At 40.4% G+C, this 27,908-nt stretch overlaps 3 protein-coding genes across 4 annotated transcripts; all 3 read left to right on the top strand.

Moving 5' to 3' along the window:
- Positions 1-422: 422 nt before the first annotated feature.
- stard3 (StAR related lipid transfer domain containing 3) lies at positions 423-11,647 on the top strand. Its single transcript, XM_080906313.1, has 15 exons — positions 423-500; positions 1,832-2,070; positions 2,161-2,238; positions 2,492-2,569; positions 2,676-2,729; positions 3,036-3,147; positions 3,231-3,329; positions 3,444-3,499; positions 3,596-3,688; positions 7,003-7,065; positions 8,293-8,388; positions 8,478-8,557; positions 8,686-8,790; positions 8,918-9,011; positions 9,817-11,647. Exons 2-15 carry the CDS (start codon positions 1,858-1,860, stop codon positions 9,958-9,960), a joined length of 1,365 nt encoding a protein of 454 aa, XP_080762439.1. The 5' UTR covers positions 423-500; positions 1,832-1,857; the 3' UTR covers positions 9,961-11,647.
- A 591-nt stretch (positions 11,648-12,238) lies between these two features.
- LOC308411530 (melanoregulin) lies at positions 12,239-15,128 on the top strand. 2 transcript variants are annotated; one of them, XM_080905463.1, is made up of 6 exons: positions 12,239-12,428; positions 12,567-12,841; positions 12,947-13,109; positions 13,325-13,415; positions 13,497-13,663; positions 14,153-15,128. In XM_080905463.1, exons 2-6 carry the CDS (start codon positions 12,744-12,746, stop codon positions 14,354-14,356), a joined length of 723 nt encoding a protein of 240 aa, XP_080761589.1. In that variant the 5' UTR covers positions 12,239-12,428; positions 12,567-12,743; the 3' UTR covers positions 14,357-15,128. The 2 variants fall into 2 exon arrangements, with proteins under 2 accessions (XP_080761589.1, XP_080761590.1); XM_080905464.1 differs by having other exon boundaries at positions 12,239-12,841.
- A 3,305-nt stretch (positions 15,129-18,433) lies between these two features.
- On the top strand, positions 18,434-20,104 carry tcap (titin-cap (telethonin)). The gene is made up of 2 exons (XM_080905280.1): positions 18,434-18,690; positions 18,935-20,104. The coding sequence occupies exons 1-2, from the start codon at positions 18,542-18,544 to the stop codon at positions 19,323-19,325; spliced, it is 540 nt and encodes a 179-aa protein (XP_080761406.1). The 5' UTR covers positions 18,434-18,541; the 3' UTR covers positions 19,326-20,104.
- The last annotated feature ends 7,804 nt before the right edge of the window (positions 20,105-27,908 follow it).

The following is a 27,908-nucleotide window of genomic DNA, read 5'->3' as shown; positions in this document are numbered from 1 at the left end:
AGCTCGACCGATTGTGGAATAATCATGCCAACTGGTAGTCCGTTATAAAATATAGTAGTCACACTCATTAAAGTCTATGCCAAAAAGTGTTCCACTAATATTATTCCTTATGGTTATAGACTGGATACAGAGACATACAAGATCAATAAAAAGTGTAATGCAGTGTTTCAGTAACAAGACGATCTGGATTTTGCCCATGGTCACTAAAAATCAAAAAGCCAAAACCACGGGCAAGAGCAGTACTAATAAAAAAAAAACATGCCTCTTTATATGATAGCTTGGTCGTGTATTGAAAATGCCAAATGACGGGAAAAAGAAAAACACACACACGAATACAAAAACCTAGGGTGAAACTTCAGCGTGTGGCAGGTGGCAGGGAGAGAGTTGCGATGGTGATCACGTGACACCCGGCGGGTGAGCGATTCATCTTGTTGTGATACTTCTTCTTTGGAAGGTCAGCCCGGAAGACTTCGTAAAGCGATGATGCTACTGTAAATCAAGTAAGTTCAATACCTTGAGTTTTCTTTATGAAATACTTAAAGAAGGATTTCTGCCCAGTTTCGCAGTGTTGCTTAGCGTGCCCGTTTTGTTACGTTTGAGGAGTGTATTTGTTTCTCCGTAAGTGAGACCAACTTGTTATCGAAGCGAACAGTGTAAGCTAAGCGGCAGCTAACAAAATTGGCTATTGGTTATCTCTTAATTATCCAGTCCGTGCTTTTCTAGAAGAAAGACTTGAGTCTAGCTATTGTTCCCTGACATTATTGCCTTCGTGTCTTGTGTTTGACAGTTTGACAGCGTTGAGTTAGCTTGCTAACAGGAATTAGCTCCCGGACCTTCAGGCTGTTTTGTTTTTGGCACAAGTGAACAGGCTAGGGGAGTCACGGGATCTTAACCTGACTTTAAACTCCGCTTTAGCGGTTTGTTAACTTAATTGATGTTCTTTCAGTTAATAGATAAGACATGCTTGATCACATCTACCTGTCAACGTGTACCGATGTTACGGAGTTTGTCCAGAGGTGATTGAAACTCACCTCCGGCTCAATAATGGCTCAGTGGTGTAATAAAACCCGCTGTCTTCCTGCTTCGTGGGAATTGTTCTCCCAGACTCTGATGTCACACCAGAAATGTCCCTCAGCTAATGATTCGTGACTACAGACTTGCTTTCAAGAAGTCACGTCACATGCTTTACGCAGTATTAACGTTGGAGTCGTTCATTTTAAAAAGCTTTTGGCGGAAGATCAGATATAACACTCATCGTTTAACACAAACACACAGGCTGTTTGTTCTTGTAAAATAAGGCAAAACTAGCAACGCTTGCTGTTTGTCTTCACCATAGGGAGGTGAAAGGAGATCACGAGACTCCACTGAAGGCTAGTTATCGTCTGCTGTTTTCACCAAAAAAAACCCCAAACAAAAACAACCCCAAAAACACAGTAGGTGGAGGTGGAAGAGTTAAAAATTTTAATATTTTATTGTTGGGAGTGACCAGAATGGACAAGATGAGAAATGAGTTCAGGTGGAGCGGTTTGGAGGCAAAGTAAGAGAGGCAAGGCTGAGAGGATTTGGACATGTGCAGAGGATGGATAGTGGATATACTGAACTAAGGATGTTGAATATGGAGCTGGCAGACTAGAAGAGAAGAGCAAAACCACAAAGAAGATTTATGGTTGTAGTGAAAGAGGATATGTAGAGGGCAACCGCGACAGAGGAGGTGAGATGGAGGCAGACGATCTGCTTTGATGACCAATAGGGAGCAGCTGGAAGAAGAAGAAGAAGAAGAAGAAGCAGCGCTAAACATGACAACCACACACTTATGTCTGTTTTGCTGCAGGTGGATTTTCCTGTGTCACAGCAGGAATGCATGGTGGAGCCTATGGGGAGCTCGGGGGCAGCCTCCCCGCCATCGCCTCCCTGAATGCTTCCTACTCTACATCGATGTCCATCCCATCCCCGTACCTGTTGACACCACCTGTAGAGCGCAAGAAGATCTCTGACGTGCGGCGCACTTTCTGTCTCTTTGTGACCTTCGACCTTCTCTTCATCACCCTTCTCTGGATTATTGAGCTTAACGTGAGTGTGTGCTTTCACTGTTCTTGTTGCTGTTGCAGAACTAATGGTTAATTCTTGGTTTGATGTGATCTCTGCCCTCTTCTTCTGCAGATCTCAAACTCACTTTGGGATAGTTTAGAGAACGAGGTCGTCCATTATAACTTCAAGTCATCCTTCTTTGACATTACTGTAAGTGGGTCAATCCAAATTTGTGTTTATTTGCATTCAGTGTTGAAATGATGGGTCATTTATTACCACGTTATTCTAATCATGCTTTGATCACAATGAGCAGTTACTTATGTGTAACCTGCTCTTGTAATTCCTCCTTTTGGGTTGGCAGATTGCATCATTATAGACACACAAGGGGAAATCATTTGCAACGTCAACATGTAATTAAAATGAAAGGTCATTTTCTTTTTCTGCTTCTTCTTCCTTGTCTCAGCTCCTTGCCTTGTTTCGTTTCCTGTGTCTTCAAGTGGCCTATGCTGGTTTTCGGTTGAGGCATTGGTGGGTTATTGCGGTAAGTCATCTCAGTTACAGTTAAACACACACTGAATAGTTAATGTAAAGTCTTATATGTTATTTGCCAGACATGAGCTATTTAACATTTTTTTTAAACTCTTCAGATCACCACTCTGGTAACAACCATCTTCCTCGTTGTCAAAGTTATCATATCGAATGTGAGTGTCCTCTCTTTGCTACTCTAACACTTTCAGAGCCTGTATTTGTCTATGTGAACGGTTTGCAAGCATATCAGTTTAAACCACTTCCACTTTTTCACTTCTGCATTTAAAGGCAGTTATTCACAGTCTGAGCTGATAAGACTTTATGTGATTTCTTTTTTTGGAGTGGTTCAAAATTAGTTTATGTAGCTTTGTAAACTTTTCACATTTGACATTAGGGAAGTGAACCAACATCAAATGCAGCACACTCATCTGTTTTAGAAGCCGAAGTAGTAAAAATAGTCTTTGATTTCTATTTTGAAGAAGCAAAATGCTTTTGGCTATGTTCTGCCCATCACCTCGTTTGTGGTCGCCTGGTTGGAGACCTGGTTCCTTGACTTCAAAGTTCTCCCTCAGGAGACTGATGATGAAAGAGGTAGGATAACAGTGCCCGATAAGTTCAAATGCTGCTTACACAAAGCTGTCTGATTCTTAACTTCTTTTCTTTTGTTACCTCAGCATACGTAGCAGCAGTGAATGCAGCTTGTGAACGAGCCCCTATTTACTCTCACGCTGTCTCAGATGGACAGTTCTACTCTCCACCTGAATCTGTCGCAGGTGAATGTTTGTGCAAGTGGTTTCTTAGTTAGGGTTTTTTATTATCTCTATTATGATTGTACATTTCATATTTAACCCAAAAATTGAGTTATGGTCTTGAACTTGTGTCTGCAGACTCTGACGAGGAGCCTGATGAGGAGGGTCCTGGGCGTAGAGCTATCACTGCTCAGGTAGCTTTTGTTATACTCTTTATAATCAGCCCCACTGACTCCTGTTCTGATGATGATTTTCTGCTTCGTTTCTCACTCCTCTCACTCTTATTCCAGGAGAAGGAGTATGTGAGACAGGGTTATGAGGCAATGTCTGTGGTGGAACAGATCCTAGCCCAGGAGGAAAACTGGAAATTTGAAAAACACAATGTGAGTACATGACTCCAGGATGTATCCACTGAATGAATAGCTTTCCTGTCTTGTTCACGTTTGAATGCACAGTTAAGACGTTTGCTTACATAACTAAAAGATCATATCACTGACGCAGATTTCATTGCTTCCTCGTGCATTCTTTTTATGACAGACAGAGTGTTCAGGGTGCCTTTGTTTTAACACAAACATATCTCATAGAAAACTTGTAATCAATACTATTGTCTTCACTGTGACACCTAATTACTTTTTTGGTTTTAAAGATTCAATTGCCTATCAAAGTGTCCCTTATAGTTCTTGCGATCAGCAATAGAGATGGTACTTTAATGGCCTCATTTCTATTTTAGGCAGCTGATAAGCAACAATGAACTGTGAATCACAGATATAACCGACAGAGATACTGAAAGATACTGATCCTGCAGTTTCCTACACACGCCAGGTTACAAAAAATGACTAAAGCACAGGAGCCAGCCATCTCAAGCAGCAGTTTAATTGTTTCTTTCTTTTTTTTTTTATTTCTTCTCTTCTTTATATTTGAGAAGTGATGCACAAAAGCACTGATTTCATAAAATAGGCAATACCTTTTGTCAGATTTAGCTACTACAGTACTGTGGGAACGTCTTGAACCATCCCTTGTGTCTTTATATTTTGCAGTCGATGAGTAAAACTTTCTTGTAAAAGGCAAAAGAAGAAGTGGCAACCCTAAAACAAAGTGTTTACATCATATGATCAACATGTGAAAGTCATGTTCTTAAGAAACAGGAAAAAAATCCAACAAAGACCTGACTCATGACCTCAGAGATGCAGCTTGCTTTTCAATTGATCACTAAAGTTTCATCCAAAACTGTCTCAGTCAAAGGGTGGCTGTCAGGAAGCCATTTTTAATGAAGGAGCACAGAGAGAAAATGCCGAGGTATGACATATTACATAAGAACTAGACTGAACATCAGTGGCAACAAGTCCCATGGAGTGATGAATCCAAATTTGAAAATTTTTATTCAAATAGTCGTCAATACAGTGGGGCAAAAAAGTATTTAGTCAGCCACCGATTGTGCAAGTTCCCCCACTTAAAATGATGACAGAGGTCAGTAATTTGCATCAGAGGTACACTTCAACTGTGAGAGACAGAATGTGAAAAAAAAATCCATGAATCCACATGGTAGGATTTGTAAAGAATTTATTCGTAAATCAGGGTGGAAAATAAGTATTTGGTCAATAACAAAAATACAACTCAATACTTTGTAACATAACCTTTGTTGGCAATAACAGAGGTCAAATGTTTACTATAGGTCTTTACCAGGTTTGCACACACAGTAGCTGGTATTTTGGCCCATTCCTCCATGCAGATCTTCTCGAGAGCAGTGATGTTTTGGGGCTGTCGCCGAGCAACACGGACTTTCAACTCCCGCCACAGATTTTCTATGGGGTTGAGGTCTGGAGACTGGCTAGGCCACTCCAGGACTTTCAAATGCTTCTTACGGAGCCACTCCTTTGTTGCCCGGGCGGTGTGTTTTGGATCATTGTCATGTTGGAAGACCCAGCCTCGTTTCATCTTCAAAGTTCTCACTGATGGAAGGAGGTTTTGGCTCAAAATCTCACGATACATGGCCCCATTCATTCTGTCCTTAACACGGATCAGTCGTCCTGTCCCCTTGGCAGAAAAACAGCCCCATAGCATGATGTTTCCACCCCCATGCTTCACAGTAGGTATGGTGTTCTTGGGATGCAACTCAGTATTCTTCTTCCTCCAAACACGACGAGTTGAGTTTATACCAAAAAGTTCTACTTTGGTTTCATCTGACCACATGACATTCTCCCAATCCTCTGCTGTATCATCCATGTGCTCTCTGGCAAACTTCAGACGGGCCTGGACATGCACTGGCTTCAGCAGCGGAACACGTCTGGCACTGCGGGATTTGATTCCCTGCCGTTGTAGTGTGTTACTGATGGTGACCTTTGTTACTTTGGTCCCAGCTCTCTGCAGGTCATTCACCAGGTCCCCCCGTGTGGTTCTGGGATCTTTGCTCACCGTTCTCATGATCATTTTGACTCCACGGGATGAGATCTTGCGTGGAGCCCCAGATCGAGGGAGATTATCAGTGGTCTTGTATGTCTTCCATTTTCTGATGATTGCTCCCACAGTTGATTTTTTCACACCAAGCTGCTTGCCTATTGTAGATTCACTCTTCCCAGTCTGGTGCAAGTCTACAATACTTTTCCTGGTGTCCTTCGAAAGCTCTTTGGTCTTGGCCATGGCGGAGTTTGGAGTCTGACTGTTTGAGGCTGTGGACAGGTGTCTTTTATACAGATGATGAGTTCAAACAGGTGCCATTCATACAGGTAACGAGTGGGGGACAGAAAAGCTTCTTAGAGAAGACGTTACAGGTCTGTGAGAGCCAGAGACTTTCCTTGTTTGAGGTGACCAAATACTTATTTTCCACCCTGATTTACGAATAAATTCTTTACAAATCCTACCATGTGAATTCATGGATTTTTTTTTCACATTCTGTCTCTCACAGTTGAAGTGTACCTCTGGTGCAAATTACTGACCTCTGTCATCATTTTAAGTGGGGGAACTTGCACAATCGGTGGCTGACTAAATACTCTTTTGCCCCACTGTATGTACAGAGGAAGTCGGGAGAGAGGTAGAAAAGGGAGTGTCTACAGCCATCTGTGAAACATAGTGAGTTCTCTGTCATTTCAGCCAGTGGTCTCAGGGATCTTGTTAAAATTATGAACCTAGAAGAGTGCCATCAGATTTCGATTTGACATGAAATACAAGCTAAAAGGCATCTGATTGACAAAGGCTTCTTTTTCCAGCATGATAATGATAAAAAACCCACACTGCCAGTTTGGTAAAAGCATCTGGTTTCACTAAATCGCTGCACCCATTTCAAATTTTCCTTGCTAAATATACAGAAATGAGAGGTGGCTCAAGACTTTTGCTCAGAACTGTAGCTAATTTTCACCCTGAGCAGGTATACACACTATATTAAAAGCTGTTTTTTGAGGGGAAAATAAAGGCCCCACAATCAAATCCCTTTAAACTCTCATAGAACCACTATTAAGGTAAGAATGTAATCAAACAGGTATGTTGGCACCACAACACCCAACTGAAACCTAATTTTAGCAATGCAGCATTTTTCTCTGTAGGAGGTGTATTTCTGTATCAGCTCTTTTAATTACAATGAAAACTACATTACCTGTCTTACTAGTAGTTTATTATTCCTGCGTTATTAATTCATATCTGTTTTTACTCAAATGAAAGTGAAAGTGTCAGTAATACTGTGTCTTTTTTTCACCTCCCATGACAGGAAATGGGCGACTCAGTTTACACTCTGGAAGTTCCTTTCCATGGAAAGACTTTCATCCTCAAGGTGCAACAGTCTTCTAGTGTATTCAGTATCTCACCAAACATGCCCTGCTACATCATGTTTAGATAGGCTGCATTTGTTAATAGGGTGAATTCAGATATGTTTTCAAGCCTCCCTGGTCTTTTTACATATACAACTCATATCGCCTTGGACTCCATTATTATAGATATCAGCGTAAAGAGCAGAACAGGCTCTGAATCCGTCAGCTGTCACACTTCTTCCTAACACTCTGCTACAAATGGATCAAGTTCTCTTGCAGCTGATGGGCCTGTATTTGCACAGTTTCTGCTGCTGAAATAATCAATAATTGCATGCTAAATCCAATTCGATACAACAGAGACTCGGTGCCTTGCACAGAAAAAGCTGATTCATGTGTGTACAACTTCCCATTAAGGAATTCAGAGGAAGTTTGCTCTTTATTGGAGACCTCATAACTGAAGGGACTTTGTTTTCCAAGGTTTACAACTGTGCATTTATTATTGCAGCAGTCTCAAATTTATTTTTTCTTTGACACACTACTCTTGTGTTTCAGTGTGATGTTTATCTGGCAGACTTATTTCAATCTTGCTTTTCCTTCCAAGCTAGATAGGCACATTAAAACGCCATATACGTATGAACAAAATGGAAAGCAAAATGAATGATGTAAGGCCAGGATTAAAGTGTCTTGTAGATGTGTCGATTGATAGCTGCAGACACTAAAGAAAAGTTGCTGCAACAGTTCTTATTATATATTATATATAGAGGGTATGTAGACTTCCACATAGAACCTCTTGAATAGTTTTCGATGACAAAATTTGCATCGCTGGCATGGAACAACCGTCACTGAAACAAAACGCTCTTTGTAGAAGTAAATATTACATAATAGGGATTTCCAACAAGACAATGGTCATAAACAGACACAAGATCCTGTTTTGAAAGTAGTCAGACAGGCCATTACAGATTAGTGAAGTAAGGCCTGTTCTGACCTTTGCTTCGGAGGGAAAAAGTGCACCATACAGAAAAGAGAGCTTTAGATATTTTCATATCATCTGCAACAGAAAGTAAATGGTAAATGGCCTGTATTTGTATAGCGCTTTACTTAGTCCCTAAGGACCCCAAAGAAAGGGGTAGAAAATAGCCCAAAGTACATGCAGACAGCAATTAGGTGTCATGTCTTATAGACATTTTTTTCTTGTAACTGTAGGCTATGCTGGACATTAGTTTACAGCCTTGTTTTTTTCTCCTCTTCAGGCCCTCATGCAGTGTCCTGCTGAGCTTGTGTATCAGGAGGTGATCCTGCAGCCGGAGAAGATGGTTCAGTGGAACAAAACAGTTTCTGTCTGCCAGGTCAGAAGTCTTCCTGCTGTTTTTGCACATTTTTCACTGTAATCCTGTGGCGTGCTACAGCTTGATATCTCTTCCCGTCTTATACTCAGATCCTTCAGAGAGTTGACGACAACACTCTTGTCTCATATGATGTATCTGCTGGAGCAGCAGGGGGAGTTGTCTCCGCAAGGTACATCAGCACAACATCCTACCGACTTTTCTTTCTGTCATCTGTTCTTGCTGTCCCATCTGTATCGTTTCTTTTCTTCAGGTCTGAATAAAGTGTGTTTATTGGGTGATTGATTTTTCTTCCTTCAGGGACTTTGTTAATGTTCGCCGAGTGGAGCGCAAACGAGACTGTTACCTGTCTGCTGGCATAGCAACCAACCACGATGCCAAACCTCCAAGCAATCGCTATGTCAGGTCAGACCTTGCCTCTGGCCTTGTCACTGATCCAGTAAATTAGAACATTGTATCGGTTTGACAAAGGGCATCTGTGTTAGTTTAACTTGTATAACTTTGTCTTTTTTTGCTTTACTGCTGGTCTCAGAGGAGAAAATGGGCCCGGAGGTTTTGTGGTCCTCAAATCCAGCAGTAACCCATCCATCTGCACTTTCATCTGGGTCCTCAACACAGACTTAAAGGTGTGAAAACACATGGTGGAATTACTCTTGAATTTTCTTTATTTTTACAATATTCAAGATGTTCTTTCCCTTTGTACAATTAGAAAGAAGTTGTTTTCTAAATTATTTTTGTAGCAGGACACTGCAGCAGGTTGGGCCCCCTTTTGCCTTCCGAACTGCCTTAATTTTTCATGGCATAAAACATTCCTCAGAGATTTGGGACCATTTTACATGATAGCGTCACATATAAAACCAGTCTGTGTTATAGTACATTATCATGCTGAGAACAGCTGTCTGAAGATGGTTATACTGTGGTCAATATTACTTAAGCAGTGACATTAAACCCACATTGTTACCCGAGCACCACCCTGGAATTTTTCTACCAATCGAATATTGTGGCAGAAGTCATGACTCATCAGACCAGGCAATGTTTTTCCAGTCTCATTATCTTGGTTTTTAGCCTTCCTTCCCACCAGATTAAAAAAAGTTCACTAGCTTCTGACATGAACAAGGCATTTTCACCCAGAGAATTGCCACTCACTGCACATTTCCTCTTTTTTGGACCACTCTAGAGATGATTATGTGGGAAAATCCCAGCAGATAAGCATTTTACTATGTCTACGTGCCTAAATGCACTGAAGTTCTGCCATGTGATTGATGGTTAGATATCTGTGTTAACGAGCAGTTGAACAGGTGTGTGTGTGTATAAATAGAAATTTTGCAGAAAAAGGCAAAATGTAACAGATATAGGTGAGATAAGGATCAAAAACAAAGGAATATGAAATGTAATACAAATATTAAAAAGCAATTTTTTTTGTTTCATCAGGGCCGTCTGCCACGCTACCTCATCCACCAGAGTCTGGCAGCCACAATGTTTGAGTTCATGTCCCATTTACGCCAACGAATTATCGACGTGCGGCCCTCTCATCGTTCCCACCACCACCATCACCACCACCACTCTCAAAACTAGAGAGAAGTTTTAAGTGGTCACTTGAAAGGTCACTAGCCAAAACTGGCCATCACGGCGTCCGCTGAATGCTCCCAAGCTGAAGGGATGCAATTATGTACCTGACAAGGTTGCAACTTTAAGCAAAGGAGATGTGAGACATTTCCCATGTTTCAGCCACACAAAGTGAGGAGTTATTCAGATATCAAAGACTAAACATTTTCTATCATTTTGGGGAAGTTTAAGTGTAATCACAAGCGGAAATTTTTGCATGGACCTGTAACCCGTTTGCTATGTTTCTCGCTATGTAATGAAAACTGTTTTCTGAGACTTTACAGAAACAAGACCTGGATAAAAAAGTGATTCCCAATGTTGGAATCTGTGTTACAGAATAGCTATAACAGTAGTATGACTGAAACAGCTGTCTCTCTGAGCCTTATCTTTCTGCACACATTGTTAGTCATTGATTTACTGCTTTTTCCTGTGTGTGTGTGTGTGTGTGTGTGTGTGTGTGTGTGTGTGTGTGTGTGTGTGTATTTTCACTGCACCGTCATGGATTTGTTTTTCTGAGGCACCTGCCTGCACTTCACAGCCATATTTCTACACAGTTTCTTCTACTTTACTACACTGTGATACATTACAGGGGGCTCTCTGCTATCTGGTCACCACTAGAGGGAGACACCACTGATCCACACAGTGAAGCGTTCTTGGTTTGACACCAGCTTCTGTGCCATAGTGCAACATTAAAGCAAACATTTAATTACTGTATGGTTTTTGTTTTTTGTTTTTTTTTTTTTAAATGCTGCTTTTGTTTTGCACTTTGGGATCAGCCAGGAGTTCAAACCAGGACCTGGATCAGCAGGCTGTTAGACAGTTAGTACAAAAGATAATGTTCATAGGTTAGGATGCTGTATACTAATATATATATTTTTTGCCAATAACCTCAAGTGGCCTTGTGTTGAAGTAGCTCGACTTATTTGTCATGAAAGGTTATTACTATACTGCTATAATTAGATTAGGCCCCCTGTGGCCTGAGGTGTGGCACTGAATGAAGTTTTGTTAATGTTTTTAATCATGGAAAAAAAAAAGAAGAAGACATCCCCTGCAGCTTAAGTTGTGTATCAGTGTTATGATGTACCTCAGAAGATCAATTTTTAGGATTACATCTGGAATCAAAAGAATTTAAAAGATGAAGTTGGTTGAAGTTATTGTGAAGTTGACCTGAAGAGGGTGCTGGTCTTCCCTGAACTTTTCTATATTGGTGTAACGGAAATAACACTTGGTGGTGTAACTGTGACACCCACACGACTGTGAGGCATTACTCTTCATAAGCTTGTGTATGTAGTCACGCTCAGAAATCATTAAGCCCTAATAAATCAAGACTCATTTACAGTACTTACTGTACTGAAGGAATGTTGGAAGTGACAATAAATAATGATATCAATAATTTGGTGCCTTTTATCAGAGTAGTTTTACATGCCAGTCTTTTGTTTTACTTTTCCATTTATTTCCTGCTGTTATGTCTGTGCTTTCGTATCCTCCACAAAGATTATTTACATAAACCCTGCTTAGAATACTTAACTGTGTTTTTTATAATTTTAAATTGATTTGTTTATACAAACATTTTAATTTATGCTCATCACTACTGAACAAGATTTTTTACTGAGTCTTAAACAGTGTCTTACGTCTAATAAAATATATGAAAAGATGATCTAGCTCTGACTTCCTTCAACTCACATATTTAACCAGTATCTGTATTAACTTGTATAAATCTTGTGCTCTTATTTTTGAATATATTTTTTAACATAGGTAGATAGATACCCTTGTAGTTATCTATCTACCCATCCATTCCTGCATCCATACATACATACACACAAGAGTAGCTTCTACCCATATGTTTCTCTGTGGGTGCTTATGTTACGAATAATAACGCCCTGTGTCTGCAGCCTTGCATGATTTTCATTGCTGCACTCACAGAACTTTGCCAGAGGTCACTGTTCTCTGTGTGACTTAATCAAAAATAAGCATGAAGCGTTTTCAAAAGTTTTCAAAAATAAACTGATACAAAGAAAATGTTTATTTAAACACAGAACACGATTAAGTAATGCTAAATAATCCAGTTGCATAATCCCTGAATCGACACTGCAACGGCAGACTTGATATGGAGTGTAATTAATCTTACTGCTGCAGAAGAGATCTGCTGTCCTTGGGGCAAAACACATTGCTTGAGAGATGAAGCAGCTCACATGATTGTGCTGTGACTGTCTTCTGAGGATGTGGGTGTGGGAATTTGTGTTTCTTTTTGTTTTGATGAGAGCACAAGCGTCCCACTGCTCTTGTTGTCCTCCATGTAAAGCTGATGAGAAGCATCGGTCCTTGGGCTGCCGTCATCTGCCTGAGCACTTTTCCATCAGGCCAATAATCTGGAGGGAAAACCTCTCATCAATTTGGCGCTCCAGTGAAATCCTGGAAAATGGGAAGCTAAAAACTTGGTAGAGTTTTAGATCTGTGACCTTTATTTTGTAGCTTTTTTCCTACTTGTTCTTATTTATGATGATTTTTATTCGTTCTTTTTATTAGTGGAGGGCTTGAATGTTGTCACAGCTGCTTTTTCCTTTGCCAAAATATAGGTTTTGGCTAAGGTCCGCTTTGTAAAGAATCTCTACAGAGCATCCCACAGGGACTGTGACAGATTCTCCTCTGGCATCCAAGAGGGCGTTCCACTTGTGAAAGAACTGAAACACAACTTCTCTCTGGATTATCTGACATTGTGAACATCCACTACCAGCTGACTCTGTTCTTAATAGATGGGTTCAGCCTTTAACAGGTTCTGCATGCAGTTCTGCTGCTGCTGCTGTGTTGCTGATGATGAAGAAGAAGAAGATGAAAAGCAGCCTTTAGTACCGTAAGATGACACAGACAAGCATATCATGTATATCACGTACAGCCAATGTTTGAATTTGTGTTAACAGCTCGTGTCTCTTCTTGTCTGCGTTGGCTGACCGCACAGTGCGGATCCGTTGGACTATTTTACCCGTGAAGTCCAGAAGCGTCGAGATGAGGAAACAAACCTGTGGAGTGAGCCGGGAGACCCCAGCCATTCGGAGAGACAGGATGACCGGGTGCTCTACTCTCTGCTGCAGGCCAGGCAGAAGACCCGCATGGGCTCCACGGTATGTGGGGCAGGGACTAACAAAAATGTGTTTTTTCAAGGTGGAAAAAAAGAAAATCTGACACAAATAGCTTAAAAATAACTGTATAAGTTGCAGTTCAAATTTAACATTTGAAATGCAACATTTTACATTGCACTGTGAGTACTTTTTGGAGGTTATTTGATTATCCGGTTAATTTAAATGCCTTTTGAGGTTATTCTCCTTTTCTTGTCCAGGGCTATCGTCGTCTGAGTGTTGATATCGAGGCCATGAGAGACACACGCAGAGAAGTCAGAGAGAAATGGAAGACAATCCTGGAAAATCTAGGTGGGGCTTGACTGATGAGACATGCTATAGTCTGAGAGATTATTGACAATCCATGCTGAGATTATCTGCCATATTTTCCAGGTTTTATGGCAGAAGCAGACTCTCTGCTGGCTGTGTCTGCTGGGGGCTCACATGACCGCATGCGTAACGCCCCGAGAGCACGTGCCCTCCTTCACACACTTCACTCTGAGACCTCCATCTTCAACAGCAACAAAGAACCACCACCAGAAAGATATCTTTTCATCCTGGTGAGAAAACGGAGCTTGCTGGTGGGAAGTGCACCATCACTGAACTTTGACTTCATACTAAATCAGATTAACTTTGCTATTGCCTTCTGATTAAGGTTTGAAAACAGCCCTGTGAAGTTTAGTTCGAGTCACAAGTAGATAAACTGCATCATTCATGGGCAAATATGATCGATATTATTCTTTAATAGATTGCCAAGGCTGTCCAGCTCTCATTATAGTGTAGATTGTAATGAGTTAAGATGGGTTAAGTGGTTTAGTCCAAATAATATCAGTTTTATTTAAGTTGTAACATCAAAAGAGTAGGAAGCTGCAATTTAATTCGGCTTTTTAAAAAAAAAAAACAAACTCAGATTTCATTCAGCTTTGTATCATGACAAAGAAAGGTTGGCATATTATGGATACAACAAAAATCCCACCTTTTTTTCTGTCTGTGTTCATATTTGGTTCCGTTCTTTTGCTTCAGCCTGTTGTTTTTCTCCTTCTTTACAGGATCGTCTCCTGTACCTAGACATAGCTGAAGATTTTGTGGCAAAGGCAAAACGCTTCTACCCTCCAAAGGATGACTCTGACGAGGAGACGCCGGGTCTCTCCGTAAACCTGCCGCTGCTGCTGGCCAGGATGGGGGCCATGAACGGAGGAGGGGAAGATGAGGAGGAGCAGAGCGAAAAAGATGATGAAAACTTGAGTGACTGAGCCCAAGATCTATGGGCTGCAGTAATAAGAGACACAAAGCAGGGGGCAGTAGTCATCAACCCTGGAGACCTGGTTGACAGCTTTGCATAGCTCTTATTCAAGTGTTTGTTGCCTCATACAGTGTTGTTGCTGCTTTTTTGGAAGTTCTAGGCTAAAATATTCCCCTCTCTCATTTAGCTTGACTCTTTTTTGTTTAGTCTGGCCGAACTCTAAAAGGAGATTTGCAGATTTTGAAATGAATCCCACGGATGAGTATTAACTGTGTTTTTTCTCTCCACCAAAGAGTGTTATCGGGGTTGTAGGCGGTTCATTGTTCATGTGTTGCGAACCTTCAGGGTAACTATGTTCTTCTGAGCAATGCTTCTTTATAGTTCTGTCCTATGATTATCAGCACTCATTTCATTCAATCATATGATCAGTAAGAACGCGGAATAAATAGCACACCGATCTGATGTCAGACTTTCCTCTAAAGGTTTTACAGGAAAGAGTGTTTGCATGATCACTGCTTTAACTCATTTGAATCTGTATGTGGTTTAAAATATTTGAAGAATAGCAAAAAGAAATGCAATGCGAGTACTGTAAGTTGAATTTTTAAGTTGGTTGTTTGCGTGACTGAGATGGAAGAATGTTTTTCCTGTTCAGCAATTTGCTGAAAATGTGAAAAATTTATACAAGTATGCGATAGTTTGTGTTTTGGTGTGAAGTTACCTTGAAATAAAGTTCCAGCCTAAAGCCTGTTTTATGTAATGTCACATGCATCTTTCTCATGTCAGGTTGCTTGCTATTCATAAAGTTACATAAATTCAAACGAGTGAACTAGACTCTAATTTTCAATGATATTTAAAATTACGTTCAGTTAAGCGTACTGAGCAATGGAAACTGTGGCATGGGAGCAACAGTCTTTTGAAGTGGAACGTAAGAATCTTCTTCATCTGTCTGTATACTCTCATGTGGCCCGTCAGCTGTGCATCCACGGCTGGCTTGGACTCTGTCCCTGTTCTGAAGCGGCATGTCCAGCGTATGACCGTCCCAGTGAGACCAGGCCGGGTTGCAAGATGGATGGTGATAATGGTGTTTTGGTAGTCAGCTGTTTGTTATTGTTATGTAAGAGAGAGCAATACACTGTCGAGGGCACATGTTTGAACACGGCACCAGCCCGATGGTACAATGGCGCACAGATCCACAAATAACTGGTAACAACTGAGTTATATGAAGCACAAAAGTTGATACTGTGTGCAGGAATTAATACAAAGCCAGATCCCTTCTTATTATCAAGTATAAGTGTCAGGTTGACCTGTTCCTCTCTCCTCCCAAAGTCATTTTCGTGTTACAAATAAATCCGACTTAAAGTTCCCCTCTCACAATATTTTGCCATATTTACCACCTCCTGACAAGCCTTGGCTTTATCCTGCAATTGCCCTTCTCTTTCTGTTTTCCCACCTACTCCCTATCTCTTTTGCGGTGACAGCTCATTTAAATGTCACTTTGCAGCAGCTGTGGCGGTGTTCTTATGCAACACAAAGTTCTTCCCGGCCGAGCCAGGCCTTGTGCAGGTGGACAGACGAGGACGGTGGGGGGTGATCACTGTGACAGACCTAACCTCATCCCTGCTCACCTTTACAAACTATACACACACCCCTGGCTCCATTTGCATAGCATGACTCACCCGAAAACAGCTAGGAAAGGGCTATCTGATGGCCTCTTGGATTTTGGCTTGTGCGTGTACAAATAAATAGACAGCACAAATTTAAATTGTCACTCTGTGTATTACAACTGACTGCTTCACATAAAGTAGCTTCTAATAAGACATGACCTCAACACAGAAGGAGCTTGCATGGTGACTTACTGGGTTTCTGAAATGGCATTCAAGGTTGTCATGGTGTCATAACATGACTGAATCAATGACCCAGGAGATGCTTATCGTTTTCTTTTCTCAGTATGACACTGAGCGACATTTTACATATGTACTGGCAGCCTGCTGGGAGATTGTTGAAAGAAAAGTGAAATATTTTTGGAATTTGCAGGCAAATGGATGTTAGCCTTTAACTGTTGCCTTAAATATGCACGACACGAAGAGTCAGTGGTGAGGAATAGCATTAATTTACCCGAAGTCAAGAAATATACTCAAAGAATCACAAAGTTATGATCATATTTGTTTTTCAGACAATCTGGCACAGTACAGCAAAAACCTTAAAAGAAAATAAAAAATCGATTAACACATCAGGCTTCTTTTGCTTGGGATGATTATATTTTATGCTGTGTCTGAGGTATATGATATCTGGTATATGATGATATCAGTACCTGATGTGGATTAGTGAGTCAGAAACGGGACATCAGACCAGCAGATAACTGTCAGAGGTGAGTGTGTGTGTGTGTTTCACAGCCTGTAACCCGAGTTGATTATGGCCTGCATGGCGCTCTTTCACTGAGGTAATGAATCACTGGAGACTGAGCTCTCACTGCTACTGTGAGACAGCGCAGTGTAATGGCATCTAATGAGGGGGTATGATGTTGTCATGAAGCCTGGCGGGGGTATAAACTTATTCAAAGCTGTATTATGAATTAAAAAAACAGCATGAGAAAAATGACACTGCTATTTGTATGGCTTTTTCACCATTTTTCTCACAACTGACTGTATATAAAAGATGGATGTTGCCACTGTGACATAATGTGGTTTGTGAACTCACATTTTACACCCTCTATAGCTTCCGTGTTATTTTTGTTTTTTGGAGCCAGAGGTGACAATACTTAGGCAAGTGTGTGAATGAAATGCTAATTTGTCAGCTAGCTTGACAAATGCTGTCCTAAAGCATGGACATAATTTTGCATTTCTTTATCCTGGTTCTCATTTTGATGTTTTTTGGCTTCATGTCTAAAATATTGTGGTTAACACAAACTTTAGATAATTTTCCCATGTTGTTATAAATATTTAGTCAGGTATTTGCTTGTTTATCTTACATTATAAGCAAGCAAATTACTCATGAATTTTGATCCAAGAGATGGCGTGTGCTGCCAATCATCAAATTAGACTGCAAAAGTTAGCTTGGTATGGCCACCTTTATTCTTTAACCTGAATGCTGGTAGGCAAGCTTTTGTAATTTCTTCAGAAATTCTTCAGTCATCTTTAGAAATACGGGTTTCAATCCATGACTAATAGTGCTCCATTGTGTTTTTCCATATATATATTCTTTTCCTCCATTGGGAGTGTGTTTGGGATCAATGTCATGCTGAAAAATGAAGCAGTCAAACACTTAACACGCCAGATAGAACTGCATTGTGAATCAAAATCTGAGGGTTGCATCAATCTACTCTGACAAAATCCCCCAAACCATGACAGAGCACAGAGATGAGTCCACTGTCAGAGGCTATAAGATGATCATTTGTAACCTTCGCTAAAGCTTCTTCTGTACTGTAATGAGTTCTGAAACCTGACTGAAACTCTTCAAATAAACCATCCCTCTGCAGATTATCAGTAAGCTGTTTTACATCTACTTTTTCAAGATTTTTTTTAGATGAAAGGAAGGTTGAAGATTGGCTTATAATTAGTTAAAACCGTCGAGTCACGTGATGGATTTTTAAGTAACTGTTTACAAAAAAGAAAAAAGAAAGAACTGGACTGAAAATTAGTGGGTAGTTTCTGGCTCTACAGGGTTGGCTTCGGTTGGCTCTCCTTTGCTGCTTTGTGTATATCATGGCTATAATCTTATTAAGATTCCTCTGCTAAGTCTAAACCATTTGTGTCTGTCTGTGTACATGTTTACATTATTCCATCCATAGTTTCTGTAATATTTCCCCCTCTGTGATCACAGGTGAAGTGGAAAGAGTTGGGCTGAGTGATTACAAGAGCAGGCCCAGCATTCAATTTGAGAATCAGGGGATTTTCAGCCATATTACCCCTGAACCCCACTGCAGGGAAACTTCCAGCTGTCAGGGAATGAGGCATGGAGGACTTGGTGTCAGATGTCCAAGCACACTGATTGTAGAGTGACAACATGAATCTAAAATAGAAACAGAGCATCTATAAAAGCTGTGGACAGTCCTAAGCCTGGACATAGACAGCACTAAGAAGGACAGAGATAGTGGAAGAGTAGAAGTAAAGCCGACTGAAGCATCACTGTTTCCTGTTACCTTAGGACTGATCAACAAGACCCACTCAAGGCGATAAATCTATCTGCACCTGAGAAGATGCCAATCTGTACCGTGCTGGAGAAGAGCAATGGTGTGCTGGTGGGAGCTGAGCTGACCTGCAGTGTGAGGGAAGACAACAAGGCTCAGAGGGAGAGCTATACTGCTGACTGGCACAGCGTTAGTCTCAAGACTCAACCTCAAGACAGGTAGGACCAATGAGATCATGTCTTATTATAGGTAAGACCCTATAATATGATAAGTTGCTTTTAAATGAGAGGAAAACATTCACTAGGCTGTAATTTCAAACTTTTCTTACTCTCATAAAATATGGATGAAGATTGACTTGAAAATTATTCTCATAGTGAAAAGCAGTTAAATGTTAATTGGGAAGGTAAATTACAATAAGGCCCTCAGTAGTTTCTAACTTCAACTTTCCTTTGATGCCCACAGGCAGACCATGAACATGAACGACACTTCTCGTGGGGAGACTCTGTCCCGGCAGTGGCAGGCACGTTCACTGACACAGAAGTGTCCCTCTGGTGTCTTTAGGGTGGGCACAGTGGAAAGAGGGGTCAGGGAGCACCAGTTGCTTCCAAAGAGAAACACCCTCCCCTTGCCCATCTTTACCCCCGCAGAGCTGGGCGTCAGGCTCGGACGTGGAGCGCCACACACATTGGAGGACCTGCAGCCATTTCCCACTCCAGATGGAGTGTGTCCCAGCAAGAGGACGGTGGATGAAATCACCAGAGATCTCCCTCCAGTCAAGCCGACCCTCATGGAGTTTGCCAAAGCACCCAAAGCCCTGGGGCGCTCCATGTCTCAGGAGGCCCAGAGAGGGTGAAAAACAAAAGGACAAAAGAAAAAGATGGGATGCTAGGGAGAGACGAGAAGGATGACAGATGGGAAAGAATATTCAATAAGCAGAGTGTGTCTGGAAACATTATGACAAGATGTATATAGATTTACCTCTAGTGACACCTAATACTGTAGAAGTTTAGCACTCTAAATCTCATATCTTGTCATTGTTGGCATTTTATAGTGATTGGTATTAGAAATGGTTATGAGAAGATGTTTGCATTGGGACAGGGAAGCAAGGTGTTCTCTTAGCTGTGCCAAAGCCAATCTCTGCATGTGCTGGCCAGCTGGCCTCGACATATCTGTTAATCGTTCAGCGTGACCTAACATTTGTATGCACTGGTGCACCTTAACCATTTCTTTTGCCCTTTCTTTGCGTATCGGAAAGTACAGTCTTCATGGTGTAAATGAAAGTGTTCAGAATAAATAAATAGATGGTAAAGTATAACAAAGGATGGGAAGAGAAGGGAAGAATCAGAGAGGAAATGGAGGGCTGAGGGATCAGGAAACATGCCTTAGAGCTGGTCAGCCTCCAGGACTGCCTGCCAGTCTTTCATCTGTGTGAAGGGTACAGAATGCACTGGCAAGATCAAACGCTGCAGCTGTAGATATGTGTGTGTCCCTCTCTGTGTGAGTGTTGGCACGTCTAATCACAGTAACTTAGGAAAACCAATAACCTTTTTTTTAATGTGCATTAACTGATCTGCCTTTTTAGTCGAGTGGCAGCTCATATTTATATCTGATAGAGGAACAGATACTGTTATAGCTTAGAATACCTGTGGTCATGTAAATGAATCTGAATTGTGTGCAACAATGCTGTAATATTTTGTTAGACATCTATTATTTTTACTAATAAAAGGTGAACTACTCATCACGTCTCTGTCTTTATGGTTGATGCCTGAAGTGCAACATAAACTTAATTTGATTACATTTTATTTGTGGTACAACATGAAAGAAAATAGCAAATGATTAAAGCCTAATATAGAGTAGATTGTTTTTCCAAGGATTCGGGAGGGACATCAATAGCTCTACAATGACCTGCAGGTTTACCACTATGTAAACCGAACAATATAATAGAATGGATGAAAATGTATTGGTTCCTGAGGTCAGTTGGTTGTGGGTGGAAGAAAGGGAGAAAATAAATATAAATATGCAAATAAATATGCACGCAGCAACCAGAGGTTAGAGCCCAAACCATGACTTGTTCCGGTAACAGAACAAAGGATCACTTGCATTATGAAAACATGCATGCACATGCTCCGTTATGAGACAAAGATGCATAAACAGCTGGGGATCTGTCAACTATAATTTAGATAAGAATGCATTTTCACTGTGCCCTCCACCCTTTAAAACAGACCCCACTTTACGTCCCTCATTTATCTTTCATGTGTTTGTTCTCAATCACAGAATGCACTCATCCGCTCTTAGTGTGCACAGCTGAAATAGAAGTACTGCCTCACCCCATCTCCACTATATCTCTATGTACAATTTACTCAGTCTAACTTATCAATTATTACTCCTGGCATTAGCTGCCCTTTTCCAATGAAACTTAATTCCTCCGCTGATTATATTTGTCTCTTTAACCCCTTCTGACTCATTGTCTCTGTGTGATAGGCAACGCGTGGTGGTTTGATATTAATAGCTGGGTAAACATTCGCATTGCCCTGGAGACAGGCGAGAGACAGCCACGAAGGCACGCTCTTCCCATTTGAGCTCTTAATCCTAGTGTTTTATCTGAGATCTGGGTGTGCTGGCTTCAGTCTCTATCTTTTAAATCACCCTCCCACACTGCTGCTGAAACACTGTGCTAACTACTCAGCGCTGTCACAGTACAATCGAGATTTCAAACTCCAAATGAACGAAGGTTTCGAACCTCGAAACAATTTTCAGCAGGTGCCAAGGAATGTGAAAATTGAGATGGCGTGCGTTGTCAGAGACAAATCCATTAAATTGACACTGAGATTTTTTCCTGTGCCTCAGCCGTCTCGGCTGCAAGGTCCTTTCTGTATTTGGCAAATTTACCCTATCTGCTGCTGCAAGTAGGTTAATGTGAACTTTGAGATTTGAGTCCAACTGTCTTAACTCATGTGTGGGATGGGGATTAAACTTGACCTTGCCTGTTTTCTTGCCTACTTTCTTATTTTTTAACATACCCAACATTTGAATGAAAACTATTTTCATCTACATGGACAATGTTTCCTGTCATGAACAGAAGAAATAGTCATCACTGTGTCAATAAGAGAAGATCAAACAGTGGCACACTGCGAGAGGTGCTTTTCCTAATGTCTCTCATGGCATATATGCTTTAAGCATGCAGAGTCACCACTGATGCTTGAAGCATCTTGCTTGTTATCTGTTTCTCGTCGTGCTTCTGTGATAGATGTCACCATGTGTTGCTGCTACCTACTGGATAATTTGGGTAGTGTAAGTTGAACAAAGACTTAAAAAAAGAAAAGGAAAAAAGAAATTTTTTATCTTTCATAAAAAATCAGATGTATATATTTGCAATAAATAAGTAAACATCAAACATAAAGATGAAATCATCATCTTTGTTGCCCATTGCAAAACCCAGCTGGTGAAAGCATTAATAATCATCTTGCCTTCTTCTCTTCTTCTGCCTTGGCAGCACTGTTGTCCTTTGTAAAAAGAACAAAGACAAAACATTACAGAAATCTAAAGCTTCTGATTAACTCATCTATTCAGCCATCCACAATCAACTGCGCCATAATCACAAGCAGTGGCCCCAATCAGTACCCTTCTCATCACAATTATTGTGATGCTTGCTGTTGTCACCTCTTTGTCATTCATGCTGTTTCAAAAGGCCCCAATGACATCACTAGTAGACCGTGTTAATTGGCTGTTGGCTGGGTGTTGCTGCGTGGATGGTTTTACCTGCTGCGGGGATCGAGTTGACATCTGCAGTCCCAGAAGAATTTGTCAGGCAACAATGAGATAGCCTAAACACACATATAACTGCTTTTGCCTACACTCATTGGTCAGTTTATTAAGTACACCTCGCTAGTATCAGGGTGGACAACCTTTTCCCTCATAACTTAATCTAATTAATATGAACATATATTTAATAAGGTGAAGGAAATACAGTCCAGAGTAGTCTATGTAGCTGATGTACATCCAAGATGCAAATCTCCAGCTTCACCACACCCCAGACGTGCTTTATTGGCTTAAGTTTTGGTGACTGTAGAGGCCTTTTAGTACTTTGTTATGTTCAATGAACCCCTTTTAGAACATTTGAGCTTTGTGATATACTGCATCGTCCCGTTGAAAGCAGACATCAGAAGATAGAAACACTGTGGTGATAACAGGATGGATATGGTGAGCAGCAATACTCAGCTAGGCCCTGGAATTTAAATGAGGCACCGTGAGGCTCAAAGTGTCCTGAGAAAATATCTTCTATACCATCACATCTGTCAAAGCATCCTAAATTGTTAATACAAGGTAGAATGACATTATTCTTATATGATATTTATGCCAAATTCGGACCTTACTATAGAAATGCAACAGCAGAATTGGAGATTTATCAGATCAGACAATAGTTTGCAGTTTCCTGTTTATTTAATTTTTGTGAGCCCTCATAAATTGTATTCTCAGTTCTGAGCTGACAGGAGTGGCGCCCTGTGTAATCTTCTGCTGCTGCAGCCTGTTTGCTTCAAGTTACCTTGGTTATAGCGAGTGACTATTTGAGTTACTGTTGTCTTCCTATCACGTGGAAGCAGTCTGGCCAGTGTCCTTTGACCTCTGGCATCAACAATACATTTTTACACAGAGAACTTCCGCTCATGGAAGAGTTTCTCTTTTTTGGACATGTCTGTGTAAACACTCGAAACTTTGAGGGAAAATCCCAGTGGATCAGCAATTTCTAAAAAACTCAGACCAGCCTGTCTGGCATCAAGAACGACACAATGATCAGTGTCATTTAAATCACATTTCTTCCCCAATCTGATTCTTTTTTTGTTTGAATTTCAGCAGGTTGCCTTGACCAGGTCTAAATGCCTAAATGCAAGTTGCTGCCATGAAATTGATTATATAGTTGCATCAACAAGCAGCTGAAAAGGTGTACCTCCCAAAATGACTGGTGAGTGTAAGTTATGATCAAAAGTCCAGTGACAAAAAAAGGGTATACACATGATTGGGTGCATAATTTTGAGTCTCATCAGTAATTTGAGAAAAATTTTAAATGGTTGGCACATGACTTAATGTTATTCCTAGATTTTATGATTTAAAAATTGGACCGCTATAGTTATTACAAATTAATTTTTAATTAGGGTGGCTGTAGCTCAGGTGGCAGAGCAGGTCAGCCACTAATCAGAAGATTGGTGGTTCGATCCCAGGTTGCCTCCTGGCTGCATGCCAAATATCCTTGGGCAAGATACTAACCCCATGTTTGCCTACTGGTGGTGGTCAGAGGGCCCGGTGGCGCCAGTGTCCGGCAGCCTCGCCTCTGTCAGTGCGCCCCAGGGAAGCTGTGGCTACAACGTAGCTTTCCATTGCCAGTGTGTGAATGACTGAATGTAGTGTAAAGCGCTTTGGGGTCCTTAGGGACTGAGTAAAGCGCTATACAAATGCAGGCCATTTACCATTTAATTTTTCATAAACGGAATGAAAATTCTCAGAAATTTGTACCAGGGAAGTACTTTCTATAGACTTTCAATATGTGGATGTCATTTTCCAGCTGCAGCTGCACATCCAACCTGCTACCCGAAACAACATTTCTTGGTTTTTCTGATGTATGATTGCTTGGTTAAGAAATGTCCTTGCACAGACGTTTAGCAGACATTCTTGCTTCATTTTGCTTCATTGTTATGCATAAGGCTAAAAAAAAAAAAATCTACTACATCATAAAAAAATCTACTTAAATATATGCCATCCAAATTAGCAGAAATGGTCACTATAATTTCCAAATTATGAGTACATTTGAGCCACGCAGTAGTGATTTTCATGAATAAATATACACACAGTGAGGCTGTGTCTGAAAAATGACTTTGAGTTTAATTAAAATCTTATATTTGCTCTGTCTGTGTAAAATAAATGTCGGTTCCTCCTGTGAAAACTAAACCTGCTGGCAGATAATGATTTGAGGCAAAAAGAGCTAAAGGAAAATGAATCTGATCATTCTATGTCTCGATTAGTTTTAAAATTTAATCTGATAGTTAATACTGTGCACTAGCAATAATTAGTTGCCATATTAAATGTAATAGACATCACCCATGTCTGTGTTTTTGTCTTCATAGTTCTGAGTGGCCTGAGGCAGGGCAGGACATGTACTGGGCACTGGGTAATAGCGATGAGCATCTGTGGGTCGGCCTCATTCTCTTGAATTAGAACCTAGTCTCTGGGAACCTGACAGAGTGAAGGAGAAAAACAGCTCAGATTAATTTTCAGTGAGAGAATTTAGTCATAACAAAGTTTTCACTGTTAAAACTTCAGTTCAGTAACCCTGACAATTACTGAACTCATTTCTATTTTGTTTTATGGCATTGCATTTTAGTAATTGCCATCCCGATTCACTTTTTAAAAACGTTCTTTCTCTCTATTTTTGATTACATACCAAAAAATTAGATACTTTTAAGCTATACAGGAAAAGGTGAATGGCTCCTCAGTGCCAAGTGTTGGCAGCCGTGCTGTTTCCTTGATCTGTACATGTGCTACATGCTCACATTACTTGAATTAACATCCTGGCAATGTAAATGTGTTGATGATTTTTAGTAGGTTTAGCACTGGATACAGCATGGGTTTTTAATGAAATGGTCATGCTAGAGGACTTGCTACAAGATTATATTACAGTCCATGCTTTGTGCTAATAAATTTGCGTACCAACTTTTATAGCAAACTACCAAGAACAGAGAAAGCACTTGCAATGGATCATCAACCTCAGTTGATTTCTTTTTCTGGTATCCTTGTCAGTGATACATTTTTCAAACCATGCAACACAAAATGTTTAAAAATCATGTCTTAAGCGATTTTGTCTTCTATATGAACAAAACTACTAGCCACGTTCTTTGACATCAGGGGGTTTTGGTACCGTTGCCACAGGTGTATAAAATCAAGCACCTAGCCATGCAGTCTGCCTTTACAATATTTGTGGGGGAAAATGGAAAAACTGGTCAATTTAAAGACCTCACTTTGTTCAAGTGAAACTTTGTAACACAGGTGGTAATGTTTGGGAACCACCACAACTCAGCCATGAAGTGCCAGACCGTGTAAAGTTACAGTGTGGGGTCCCTGAGTGGGTAAAAGTCATCAACATAGTGGGTAAAAGTCATCAACACTCTGGTCCATGTCTGTCTGTCTATGTAACTAACTACTCTGAAACTCTGTATAAAGTTTTTGTGTATCCAATGTACATTTAAAGAAACATTCCAATATTAAAAATAATTAAGATTAAGTCTAAAGTATCCCAAACATCAGTGTTTCTACAATGAGTGGAATCAGTTATATAATCTTACTGAGTTGAAAGGCTCTTACTCTTAAGTGAAATTAAGTAAAAATCATTCAGTTTTGTAAAATCTATTTATTAGTGTTTATCAAAAGGTGATGAGGCTTTAAAAGGTGACACTTCAATTTAATGTGGTTTTGGATTTCATGATGGTGAAGCTCATATTCATTTTTGATTCTCTTCTTTATTCCTAATAGAATTTAAATTGTTTAATCAAATCTAACCTGATCTAGAAAATGTACTGAACTCAACTGAACCCAAACTAAAGAAGAACTGTTGTTTCATTAGAGCCCCCACGGTCCTCTTGTTCATAATGATCGGGTGGATTTGGGAATTCTGGGTGCTCATCAGCTCCACTGTATAGTATTAATATTGCCTACTCATACATGGACACACACACATGTCACCATCTGAGGGTTGTCCAATTGTCTTATCTATTTTATCTGCCTGCAATTCTGTTTCGCCTCCCTCAGGGTGACTCAGTGATTAACCCACATTGTGTCAAGCAGACGTGGTCATTGTGCAGTGCCAAGCTCAATTTTTTTTCACCGTCTTGTCACTTAAGATTTGTTCGGCAATGACTCACCCCACTAAATTATTAAAGGCCTAGCACGCAACAAAGAGTCAAGGGAAGTTGCCTACCAGAGGTGGGACCAAGTCATTGTTTTGCAAGTCTCAAGTAAGTCTCAAGTCTTTATCCTCAAGTCTCAAGTCAAGTCTCAAGTAATGTCAGGCAAGTCAGAGTCGAGTCTCAAGTCACTGGTGTAAAAGTCCGAGTCAAGTCACAAGTCTGAAACTTTGAATTTCAAGTCCTTTCGAGTCTTTAAAAAAAAAAACAACGAAAAAATAATGTTGCAGTTATATGCTAAATGTAAATATTAGACCATGTAATTTTAAATCTGTGTTTTTCTCAACACATGACAAAAGTGAACGTAGAAAATATACACAAATTGTGAAATTGCACCTCTTTAAAATGCAGCTCAATTAAACCTAGCTCCAAGAATAATTTTCACCGACAGTTCTGAGATAAGCTGCATGTTATTCTTGGATGCGGTTGTAGGACCAGCTTTAAAATCGCATGACAAAAATATCATACACATTAAAAAAAACTGTATCACCAACGTAGCCTGGACAACATTTGCTAGTTAGATGAAGTCAGCTATCTCATTGTAGCATATTTATATGCATATTTATAATCATACGGTTCTTGGAGTGAGTGCACACACTCATGAAGTTTAGTAACTTCAGGTCACTGCAACAAGCCCAGGTACAGTTTACCGACGGATGGGTACAGGACCTTGAAATGCACCGTGTAGAACGAAAGACCATCGTACGTATCATAAGTTTACCAGTCTCACAAATTGTCGTCATAAATACACATTCCTTAACCGTTTATTAATAGGACCTTTGAGCTCAACGGTAATTAATTAGTAGTGGAAATAATTTCTGGTAGCATCACAGAAATGTAGCAGTGACAACAATATTGTATGCTGTAATCGTACTGGGCAATTAGTGATACAAAAAACCTGTTTTATCCTGTGAATAAAAGTATATGTTTTTGTCAATGTACCATAATAACAGAAGCGAAACGCAATATTGTGTCAGGACAATTCACTATTTATGCACAATAAATAAAGGAGCATAGCGCGACAATTTCTGTTCAGCGCCAGACTTGCTTGTAACCTATATCACTAATTATGTTATGAAAATGACGTATTAAGTACTAAAAAACACTGACCTTCGTGTAAATGCTTGGAGCAGACTAACCTGTGAGCTGGAGTGTTCTGGGACGTTATATTTGGTCTTAGAATGGCTGCAATCCAGTCGCGTCTTTGTTACTTCGGAAACATGGCTGAACAATTTCTCTTCAACGACGTAATCCGATAACAACCGATCTCTTTACCCGTCGGCTTCCCGTGGCTGTCATGCGACCGGCTATTGCAGTTAATAATACAACAGCTTCTTGACATTTTTGTGTTTCTTTTTATCGCTGTGTAACTGATTTTAATTGAAAGCCTGCGTGCGCTAGTACCGCTTGCCACGAGTTCCCAGAATCCTTTGCGGTTCTACCCGTGAATGACGTCACATTTTCAATCTCCATATAATATGCATGTT

This window comes from Rhamphochromis sp. 'chilingali' (assembly GCF_963969265.1).
Source record: "Rhamphochromis sp. 'chilingali' genome assembly, chromosome: 15".
NCBI classification, from domain to species: Eukaryota; Metazoa; Chordata; class Actinopteri; order Cichliformes; family Cichlidae; genus Rhamphochromis; species Rhamphochromis sp. 'chilingali'.
Note: the sequence above shows the minus strand (reverse complement) of the source record. Positions and strands in the feature narration are given on the sequence as shown.

Excerpts from the sequence above, each read along its gene's own strand:
- stard3 (XM_080906313.1), top strand. The coding sequence starts at position 1,858 with ATGCATGGTGGAGCCTATGGGGAGCTCGGGGGCAGCCTCCCCGCCATC. Across the intron at positions 7,066-8,292 it reads GAAAGACTTTCATCCTCAAG|GCCCTCATGCAGTGTCCTGC; the intron begins GTGCAACAGTCT and ends TCTCCTCTTCAG. Across the intron at positions 8,558-8,685 it reads GGGGGAGTTGTCTCCGCAAG|GGACTTTGTTAATGTTCGCC; the intron begins GTACATCAGCAC and ends TTCTTCCTTCAG.
- tcap (XM_080905280.1), top strand. The coding sequence starts at position 18,542 with ATGCCAATCTGTACCGTGCTGGAGAAGAGCAATGGTGTGCTGGTGGGA. Across the intron at positions 18,691-18,934 it reads AAGACTCAACCTCAAGACAG|GCAGACCATGAACATGAACG; the intron begins GTAGGACCAATG and ends TGATGCCCACAG.
- LOC308411530 (XM_080905463.1), top strand. The coding sequence starts at position 12,744 with ATGGGTTCAGCCTTTAACAGGTTCTGCATGCAGTTCTGCTGCTGCTGC. Across the intron at positions 13,110-13,324 it reads AGACCCGCATGGGCTCCACG|GGCTATCGTCGTCTGAGTGT; the intron begins GTATGTGGGGCA and ends TTTCTTGTCCAG. Across the intron at positions 13,416-13,496 it reads GACAATCCTGGAAAATCTAG|GTTTTATGGCAGAAGCAGAC; the intron begins GTGGGGCTTGAC and ends CATATTTTCCAG.